Here is an 11,634-nt window from a genome sequence, read left to right as displayed (position 1 = left end):
TGCTATGATATGAGGATAAGGAACAAGATGGGAACGAGTACTGTACTTTGTGGAACAAAGTTTTTCACTGTGGCAGCCTCCATTGTATAACCCTTGTGGTTTAGCGCTTCTTTTTTATTATAATAATAATGTGGCAGCCTCCAACTTAACCTTGTTTACCAGTGCTGTGTAAGATCCATCTGCCCACTTTTCCAGTTATTCCTTTAGCATGCATTTTTGTGCTTTATTACACCATGATCACACTTGTCGAAGGTTTTTACAAAGTATGTGAATAATACAACTGCATTCTACTTGTCTTACAGTGCATCCGCGTCATAGTCAAGTGGTTAGGAAAGGCAGGAGCGACCTGCTATAAACCTATGTTGCCCTGGGTTGTGCAGTTGTTGGGAATCAAAGTGATTGGCGATAATGCTTCTTAGAACTCTTTAAGTGATTTTTATAATGTGGGGCGTTAGGGCTCTCGGTCTATAATTCCTTGCTGTTACCTTTTTGGATTGGGGCTATATCCGTTGTTGCCTATCCTAATCTAATATAAATAACGTGTAAAGAAATTAACTTTATAAAAGTTACTCATGAAATCAGCGATTATCAGGTTTCTGTAAAAAAAAAAAATAAGATTATGTAATGTGTTTTCTTATCATTCGTCGATGAATCCTACTTAGGTAGGTAAGTTAAACAACTAATATGAATTGGAAAACAGGTTGTAGAAGCCTTGAAGACGCTAATATGGCAACTGGTGCTCGCACTAGTTACTTCTTGCGTTGGCGATCACTTCTACAGACGATCATCTCACTGGCGACCACTTATATTGACCACCACTTATGTTGCCGATCATCGCACTGTCGACCATTTGTACTGACAACTACTTGTACTGGCGATCATTCGCACTTGCGACCATTTGCACTGACAGCCACTCATGCTTGTGCTGATGACAGCTTACACTGACGACCACCTGTACTGACAATCTTTCGCACTGGGCCACTGGCGATCACTTGTACTGCCGACCACTCGTGCTGGTGACCACTTGTACTGCCGACCACTCGTGCTGGTGACCACTTGCGCTGGTGACCACTAATGCCTGCAAACACAACTCTATTCCGAGCACTGTACCTGTTCCCCTCTCCCCCTCCCACCCTGGATCATCTTCACAAACACCTTACACTCCTCCCAGCCTCCTTCTCCACGCTGATCCCCTTTTGCCTCGACAGCCACGAGCCTCCCACATGTGCACTATCCCTAGCCGCAGCATCACGATCCTTCACACCTAACATCTATCCCTCAACATGGGTCTCCTGCCTATCCTTTAACCCCCCAATCCCCCTCTTCCTCATCCCCTGCCCCATGGGTGTGTGAGGGGCGCTGGCTGGCGGGCGAGTCAGTAGTCGCCCGGACGTCGTAGAGGTAACGTCTCGTTCGTGTCTCTGTGACCCCGGGGTGTCGACCAGTGATCCTCTTAAGTGACTTGTGTACTTCTGTGTCGTGGCAGAGAAAAAAAAAATAAGAAAAAACTTAAATGAACCTGAATTTATATATATATATTTTCGTGTGAACTGGGTACTTTACGGTTGTGTTGATGGAATATTTCAACAAGGTAATGGTCAGTTCCGCGATTATTCTGTTCTGGGTAAAATTGTGTATTCTAGTATTTTTATTTTTTGGGTGTTTAAGACTATATTACAAAACAGGTAAGTACATAATTTGCAGTGTTTGTGGGAAATAAGGTGTTTTGTAGCTTTTTCGTTGTAATGAGGTTTGATTACATAATGAAGATCCTTACTGAGATTACAAACACACACACACACACACACACACACACACACACATATATATATATATATATATATATATATATATATATATATATATATATATATATATATATATCGGAAAGAGAGTGGGAAGGTATTGCTTGAATTATTACGTCTTCCGAAACGCACTTGTTTATATATTTGTATTTATCTCGCGCAATTAGTGATTTTCTGTTTCTTTAAGAAAAGTTCACATTTTCTTATGAAACATAAATTATTTAGGTGAGTGAAGGCAGCAGCCAGTATTTAACTGGAAGCAGTCATAGTTGAAAATCGTAGTATTTGCCCCTTGTCTTTTATTGCCATACACATTTTCTATATTTTATAGTATAGATTTTGAACTGGATAGCTTCTGTGCTCGACAGATCAGTATTATAATCAATGTCTAGAAAAACGCATATCCAGAAGTACGAAATCATTTGAAATGTCACTAATTACTTTAAACAAAATACAGTGAAAATTTTTCTTAGACTAATGAAACTATGAATCACTGACAACAATTGTCCAGTAGCTGATGAACTTAATGCAGCGGAATATGTTCAGTTTGACTCAATTTAACGATAGGGCTCATTAATAGTTTGAAATATACGGACTTAGCGATTATTTTATAAATTTAATAATACTCGTTAGATATTAGCAGTGAAGAAACTTAGAACCTGTGTTATTTTAACTAGTGTGAAGAGGGTCTTGGGAAAGATATTTATCATTACATATATCTCGTGCGGATATTTTTGTTTTTACTCAACACATAAATCCGTCAATCAGGACTAGAGTTTATCACAAATTTGTATAGCAAATTTCACCAGGCTGCCAGTCGTAAGTCAATTAAGAGAAGGTAGGTGGGGTGGGGGGGTGATGAAGGAAGCTGCCTCGTTCAAGTCCCCAGCCAGCGCCGCCACCACCACCCAGCCTCCGTCACCTCCGCTACCTGCTCTCCCATTGCTTGCCACACCTCGCACAGTCTTTTACTTCGTGTTTTTTTAAGTGTTTACTCAATATCATCATATATTTAAGCTCTTTCTGAGACTGAAACTTTTTTTTATGTATATGTTTCTTAGTTTGTAGGACCCGGGCGGGAATCAACGTATGAGCAAGTCTTATTACACCTGTTGACCGTGTACTCCTAGTTGTAGTTAAGTGAAACAATGTAGGCTCTGTCCTCCTTCTGGGGATTAAACCACAACCCTCCCTGATCAGAACCGTGGAGTATGACCACCCGACTACGTCAGGGGATAAACTAGCGGTGAATGAGTACGTAGATGTTAGCTGACATTTAGAGTTGCATCCTGGGGGAAAACCCCAATGAAAATAAATCACTGTCGCTTTGTTAGGTTGTAATAGGGTATTAACCTTATGTTTCGAAGAATAGTTTTAAAGTGGATGATAACTTGTTTCAAACACGTGAGAGTTAAGTATTTTTGAGTACATCCTTTTTTTAATTAGTTGTTATCCGTAATGCGTGTTAGTTGATCGTGGTCTTGGATAACGTCTAGAGAGTGAGTGAGTATTAATGTCAAATTTCTGTGACTGATGACTGATTTCTGTGTTGTGCGTGGACTTAGACCTGTGAGCGGGATAGTAGAGTCGGTCAGGCGGCTTGGGGCACAGAGGTGGAACGGACGATGTATCACTGACGCTTAGAACAGGTCGTCAAACACTGACAGGCCAGCATAAGCTAAAGACCCGCGCAGCAGAAATACTTGCAATTCAAACCCACATTAAAAACAGGAGGAACTTCAGGGGTGGTAATTCCCATGTCAAAGTAACTAACCCTGCTGGACCGAAACCTGTATAGCTTTAAAATCAACGTATTGTATTACCTTATGTATGAAACCCAGCCAGTGTGATGGAATTTGACAGGGAAACAGCTAGTTTTTGTTTCCATAATATGACCGTATTGAATAAACGGGGTACCCGCATATTGAGTGTTTTATCGCCTTGTAATTATCATATAGAACACTAGCCGCACACTGCTGGTGTACCTTAATTTATTAAATAAAGAAACTACCTCGCCCTTGTAGTGAACCTGAGTGTTATTATATTCACGTTTATGCTCCCTCACCTGGGTGGGGCTACAGATAATTATACTAAACTAATAGGTGTTTAATATGACAGCTTCACCTCTGCCGATATAGTAGGTTCTCAGTCCAATTGGCGAGACTAATAAATTGATTAGCATGAATACTAAATTTTCAGGCCTGGACGGGAACGAAACTACATTACGATATATTCAGTTGCAAATCCTACTTCCCAAAGGTGCATGGTAGGTTATAGTACCTTTTATGAAAACTTATTTTTCTGGTTATATGAATTTTGTCTTAGATTTGTCTATACCTTTTTTATGTGGATGATGATCACCCGGCATATCAGAACATTCTATAAACGTGGTTCCTTTCACAAATGCGTGAGAGAAATCACGAATACATTGTCTACGACAAGGTTGTACATGAGTACATAGCTGAGGTTCCTGGAATCATCGCTCCCGCGTCCGGTCTCAGACCAGACCTACGTTGGAAAGGAAGTATTGGGGGGATAAAAAATATTCAGAAACACGCGAAAGTTAAGTATATAGTTAATGTAATTAGAAGTTTGTAAGATTTACTTGCCATTTTACATGTTTATGGATCGGGAAGAAAAGATCAACAATCATGGTCCTCCCGAATAGTTACTGTCTTCCAGCCTACTATGTAACATATGAATGTAGTGCAAGTTCACTGCAAAAAGTCTTTGTGCATACATTGTATTTTGGCGCATGCTTATCAATGCCGATAATAATTTAATTTGCTTTAAAGCTTGAAAGTTTAACTGAAATTTATATTACACTACAGTACCTGCTGTATTATTATTATTATTATTATTATTATTATTATTATTATTATTCTCTAGAGGGAAGCATTGAACTCTTGAGTCTGCAGCACCTGGGAATGGGAGGCAGTCAGGTTCGGTTCAGAGAACGAAGGGATAGTTCAAGTCCTTGGATCAAGAGCCCCTCATCAGTATCAAGGAACGTCGTTTAAGGGAATTCCTGCTGGAATTTTTAAAATTAATAAGAGACTGAGGCAGAGCCATATTTGCTTCATCATAGCTAGGTATTCAAGCCTTGCATCACGTTCCTCTCCTGTCCGGTCTTTATTGATTCCTGACTGAGGAATAAGTCACACACTATGACCGTAATAATTCACAAACAGCTTACACTTTGGGGAAGAAGCTTAACACGGTTTTGGTCCTGGACTAGCCAAAGAGTTTAAAGTGTACTCTTCAATTATTTGTGAATAAGATTTCTTATTGTTCACTTGTAAATATGAGCTAAGTGGAGTGTAAATAAAACATTAAAATAACTTTTTGCATTAGGGTTGGAAAATAGCCGTTTCGGCTATAGAGCATTAATAACAACAGTTTGTCTGAAGAATTTAAACGTAGACGAGCGGGAGATAGAGGGGTAAAGAGGGAGGGAGAGGAGACTAAGCTGTTTCCCTTGTTGATATCTTCCTCCACCGCTGCCGCCAGCTGTCACGCACTTGTAATAATAATAATCTCCCCTGGTCTGGCTCCCTGGCGCTTGGCAAATGTAATTATCGCAGCTGAGGGGAGAGTTTGTGGACATTTAACAGCTGAAGAGTGAGTTTTCTTAGCCAGTGTAGTCATTACTCGAGAACACGGGTAAACAGCTATTCATGTACCGCGTATTGGACTTTATACCCACACTCCATTTTATATTATTGATAGTATTAGAACAGAGACGGGCAAGGAATAAAAACGCTTCGTTTCTACGGGACGGTGTCTCCTGTTTGTGTGATATAACAAGAAGCAAAAATTTTGGACGGAGCAGAGCCATTTGTTTGAAAATAGCCTTTATGGTAATAGAGGTCCAAAGTAGCTTTGTGTGCTTGGACTGAGTTCTTGGCTTGTATTATATTCCTGTTAGTTACTTTGTTTTAAAATCCCACTTGTAATTTATGCCTAATTCTAGTTTTAAAATTGATTCCTGTTCGGTTTTATATCTTAATCCGTTTGGAATTATAAATCAATTTACTTTGGTTTTATACCTTATCCCAGTTCGGTTGTATAGCATTCTTCCATTTGGTTATTAATTTCTGTTTACCTTTGTAACGTTTTCCTGTTTTATTTTACACTTTGTTTCTGCTTCGTTTCATACACTTCCTCTCAGGTTTCATACCTCATTCCTGTTTAGTTTTTGTCTTATTCCACTTTGGTTGAAGAGCTTGTTTCAGTTTTGTTCACACCTGATTCCAATTGGGTATTATAGCTTATTCCTGTTTGGTTTTATAGCTTATGAAAGTAAAAATTATAATAACGATAACATGGATGAAAGGACATGAGTGCATACTTATTTGATTTTCCTACTGGATACCTTTCGGCCCTGGGACTTGTCATTCTAAATGATACAGGAGAATGAGAGAACACATTATATATAGTGGAGAAGGCAGGTCGTTGGTGAAGATCAGGTGAAGGCGTCAGTTAATGTAATTGCCGTGTCATGTGGCATCTGAGAATTAGCGTGTACTATCATATATGCAAAGGTAGTTGAAATGATGTATTTGCCAGCCCTCTGTTTTATCGTGTTGGAAGAAACAATTAAGAATGCTTCAATATAGTGGCGTCTATCATTGTTAGATTCTCCGTAGATCAATTTTGCTTTGTGCAAGTTCATAAGATCTGAGCAAGACGGTCATTTTTGGTGTCTTAGTTGTATGCATTTCCGTGTTCTCTGACCCGTATGGAAAGATTCTTTCTCGTTTCTCCTACATAGTTTGTTGCACCCTCAGCATGTTATAGTGTACACACCGGTTTTACTGTTGTGTTTGTCATAGGGATCTTTCTTCGATGGAAGATGTAGCCATGATAGTTATGCGTATGTTGCTTCTTGAAGAGGCCTGTGTGGTGGTGGTGAGGGTTAGCCACTTCCTAAGGTAGAGTTAGGAATCTAGGTTTCTTGGTGGTGGCGTGTTTGGTAGAGTTGAGCATATTCATATCTCCGAGTTTACAGTCCTGAGTAAAGTAATGAGGGAAGTGTTAAGCATTGGTGACTTACTGGAATTTTTCTGCTAAGATTTAGATTCGGGACTGGAGATAGGAATAGCTTATTCTTGTTCGGTTTCATAGCTTAGATTTGTTTATTTTTATAGCTCATTCCTGTTTGGTCATATAGCTGTTTAGTTTTTTAGCTTATTTCTGTTTAGTTTTTTTTAGATAATTCGCTTGATTTTATAGCTTATTCCTGTCATGTTTTATAGCTAATTCTTGATTAATTTTATAGCTTATTCCTGTTTGGTTTTATAGTTAATTCCTTTTTGGTTTTATAGTTAATTCCTTTTTGGTTTTATAGCTTATTACTGTTTTGTTTATAGCTTATTCCTGTTTGGTATTATAGTGTATTCCCGTTCGGTTTTATGGCTTATTTCTGTCTAGTTTTATAGTTATTTCCAGTTTGATTTTATAGCTCATTCCTGTTTGATTTTATAGCTGATTTCTTTTTGGTTTTATAGCTAATTCTTGTTTGTTTTATAAGTTCTGCATTGCTTTGTCTTATTCCTGTTTAGACTTATTAGTTTATTTATATTTTATTCCTGTTCGGTTTTACAGTTTACCACTTCTTTTTCAACTTTAGTTGTATTATGCTTTACTTCTGATTGTATTAACTGCTCAATTTTGTTGTTTTATTATTCATGTATATTTTACTGTTAAATTTTTTAATTAATTACAATTTGGTTTTATACCTTACGCCTATTTGGTATTAGTATATTTATTTTGTTCTATAACTAGGATTGCCTGATTGGTTGCTGTACTGTTTCCATCAGTTTTGTTGGGGTGTAATTTTCCCATGTGTTGACCCGCTCATTTCCAGTATCCTCACCACAGCCGTATCCTCTATTGTCCTCTTGATATACAAATGTCAGTAAGGTTGGTACTGGTCTCCAGACACTGGTACACAACGAGGTACAAGGTTACCGATATTCACTTTTTTTTTTTTTTTTTTTTTTTTTTAGCTGATGTATCCCATTTTTAGCAAAATTGAATGCATCATTGTCCTGCTCTCCTATTCTACACGTTATTTAGTGGGATAGAAGGTAGCTATGTTTCCCTGTTATATCCTAACACACAAGATGGGTTATATACATGAGTGCTGAAATGTATCAGTCTGAGCTTGTAGATTTCTGTAGTGTAATGAGGATATCGTCAGGTATTCCATTAAAGGTTCATCAACTGTGACAGCTTGAGAGATTTCGATCCAGCAGAACCGGAGTTTCCCATCTCTCCGAAGATCCTATCCCATACAGCGGAAAAATAGAACTTTTATAAGAACTCGGTCATTGCAGAGCGAGGCAACAAAAATTATATGCAGGAGAGAAGAGAAAATAGGAAGAGGGTTGAGATTTTTTTTAAAACCAAAGAATACATGCAGAAACGGTGTAGATTTATTGTTGCAATATCCTCTTCACATTTCAAAAAATACATACATGACAAAGAATACATACCAGCCTAAATATCATAAACAAACTATACTTGTTCTAAGCAACACCCACTAAATGTAGGGAGACCCACAATAAGTTGGGCAGAGCAATGCTGTATTAAACATTAATGTATCAGAGAGGTCAGGTTGCTATCCTAGTTTGGTTAAAAAATGCACTCCATATTAACTCGTATAATTTGATGCAAAGCAATAGTTATCATACATACATATAAAATGCACGTGTACACAATCAAATAAACACACACATGTGGGTAAATTTAGATATAGTACATTTTTAATTGACAATGATGTAAGAAAAATATTTTTTTTTACCAAACCTAAGTTAGAAACCTCGCCTAAACTAAACTATTCAAACGTAATTATTTAACCAAATTCTACAAAATATATCATAGACCAATATATATATATATATATATATATATATATATATATATATATATATATATATATATATATATATATGTCGTGCCGAATAGATAAAACTTGCGATTTTGACTTAAATAACAACGCTCGTTTTTCCGAATACGGCAAGTGAAAATTTGTGTATGCAATAATTTCGCAAAGATCATTCTGAACGTAACGGAAAAAAATATATTTAATTGTGTTTGTTTATTATTAAATTACTGTGAACTTATCTAAAACATATTTAGTTGGATTAGGCTGAATTAAATTGCTCTTGTTATAAGGTTAGGTAAGATTTCTAAGGTACTTTTGGTACATAATTATTAATATTTATATTAACATAAATGAAAAAATGTATCTTTAAACGTATAAGAGACATAAATGAAAAAATGTATCTTTAAACGTATAAGAGAAAATTATAGAAAGAACTTAATTTTAAATGACGTCTTGCTAATTGACCAGTTTTACTTATTCGGCACGAGAGAGACACACACAGACACAGACACAGACACACAGACACACACACACAGACACACACACACACAGACACACACAGACACACACAGACACACACAGACACACACACAGACACACACACACAGACACACACACACAGACACACACACACACACACACAGACACACACACACACACACACACACACACACACACACACACACACAGACACAGACACACACAGACAGACACACACAGACACAGACAGACACACACAGACAGACACAGACAGACAGACACAGACAGACAGACAGACACACACAGACACAGACACAGACACACACACACAGACACACACACAGACACACACACAGACACACACACAGACACACACACACACACACACACACACACACACACACACACACACACACACACACACACACACACACACACACACACACACACACATTCATGTACATACATCACATATATGTACACATATACATATGTCTGGCCCATCATGGTGTATACAGCACCAGTACGGAACCCACACCCGAAGAAGCATGTTAAGAAACGAGAAAGTGTACTTGCAGTGATATTAGTTCCAGAGCTAAGGGGTATGAGCTACGACGAGAGGCTAAGTATTGAATTTAGCGACTCTGGAGGACAGAAGGACCAGGGATGACAGGGACAGGCTGTTTGAGAGGCGGGAAACGTTTACTCGAGAGTACAGCTGGAAGTTAGACAGATGAGTCACAGGACTGTCAGGAAGTATTTCTTCACCCGGGGTGGATCGGGAAGTGGAATGGCCTGGATGAAGTGATGGGAGCTGACTCCATATATAGCTTTAAGAGTAGGAGCCTACGAGGCTGAGAGATAAAACCTAGCAAGAGGCAAGTTGGGAGGCGTGGCCAGGAGCTAAGACTCGACTCCTGTAACCACATATAAGTGAGTATATACACAAATACATCGACGTTGATTCTTCAAGGGGGAAACGGGTGGGGCTTTTATGCCCCACCCGTTATGCCCCCGTACGGGTGTAGCGCTTCCCTGTGGATATAATGACGTTTAGGACTGTAAGGTTATATTTACCTACAGCTGAACAAAATTCGCAGTCGCGTGGCTAGAACAATTCACGACTACCATTGGGGCAATTATGTTTTGATAAAGTTATGTAGAGCTAAATCCTCTTCCCCCCTCCAATAAAAGCTTGTTTTACAACTTATTTTTTATATGTTTACTGGAGAGGTTGCTTTAGACGTTTCGTACCGCTCTGGGTCATTAAGACAACTTGATGAACCAGAATGGACCGAAACTTCCAACGTTTTCTCTCAAGGTTGTGGGATACTTGTTTTATTGTGGAAATTGGTGACATGTTAGGCTGATAGTACTTGACGCTATTCAGCAGTCGGTGTTAGTGACCCAGGTATTGTGACGCTTGTTGTAGGGCTATAAATACAATGTGACGCTTTTAGGGCCATATATATATATATATATATATATATATATATATATATATATATATATATATATATATATATATATATATATATATATATATATATATATATATATATGAAGGAGGAGTGTTAATGTTGCAGTTTAAAAACTGTAGTGTAAAGCACCCTTCTGGCAAGACAGTGATGGAGTGAATGATGGTGAAAGTTTTTCTTTTTCGGGCCACCCTCCCTTGGTGGGAATCGGCCAGTGTGATAATATATATATTATATATATATATATTGTGTATAATATATATATATATATATATATATATATATATATATATATGTGTGTATATATATATATTTTCTTTATTATACACATTTTAAGTACGTGTATTGCGTCTCATGAAGCAATAAATCCATGTGGGTCATACAAGGACATGTGTGGAAAATTTAATTGACCTGGATGTAACTCATAAGATACCAGTAAATGGTAACAAAGGTAATTATTCTTTATCAAGGTTACAGAGACAAGTAGGAATTTTAGGACACCTAGGTCGCAAAAAATGTCCCCCTTCGATACCTACTACTGTCATATCCACAAGTCACTCTGGACCTATATTAATTTCAAATGAAATATACATCACCAGGAGTTCTGGTAAAAACATTAATATAAATATGTGGACTGTATATTAAATTTAAAATGTGAATACATATACTACATTGAAGGAGAATTTATAATGATAAGACTCACTAATTAGTCTGGAGATTACGGTGTCATACCAACCCCCTCCCTAAATATGAAGAAAATACTGGCCAGAATCTCAGCATAAATAGACAACTTAGCTGGGGTTCCAAAGATGTCCTGTCCATCTGCTTAATGCTCTCGTTATGCAGGACTGCAAATCCAACAATTTCGGCTCCTACTTGAGAGGTTTAAGCCCAATATAACCCCTAGAGCGACGAAAATTATGCACATTTCACTAACGTGCCTGTATCACATTCCAAACAATGGAGTCTTCCCCGCTCG

The 11,634-nt window shown here is 37.9% G+C and overlaps 1 protein-coding gene across 1 annotated transcript in view; it reads left to right on the top strand.

Annotated features, from left to right (window-relative positions):
* The first annotated feature begins 1,097 nt into the window (after positions 1-1,097).
* LOC128685712 (uncharacterized) overlaps positions 1,098-11,634 on the top strand; it is a 328,233-nt gene continuing 317,696 nt past the window's right edge. Inside the window, exon 1 of the mRNA XM_070086000.1 lies at positions 1,098-1,591. Within this exon, the coding sequence (XP_069942101.1) occupies positions 1,574-1,591 (18 nt within the window). The 5' untranslated portion in view covers positions 1,098-1,573. The remainder of the gene's footprint in view (positions 1,592-11,634) is intronic.

This window comes from Cherax quadricarinatus, chromosome 1 (assembly GCF_038502225.1).
Source record: "Cherax quadricarinatus isolate ZL_2023a chromosome 1, ASM3850222v1, whole genome shotgun sequence".
NCBI classification, from domain to species: domain Eukaryota; kingdom Metazoa; phylum Arthropoda; class Malacostraca; order Decapoda; family Parastacidae; genus Cherax; species Cherax quadricarinatus.
This window is presented reverse-complemented; position numbering and strand designations above follow the sequence as displayed.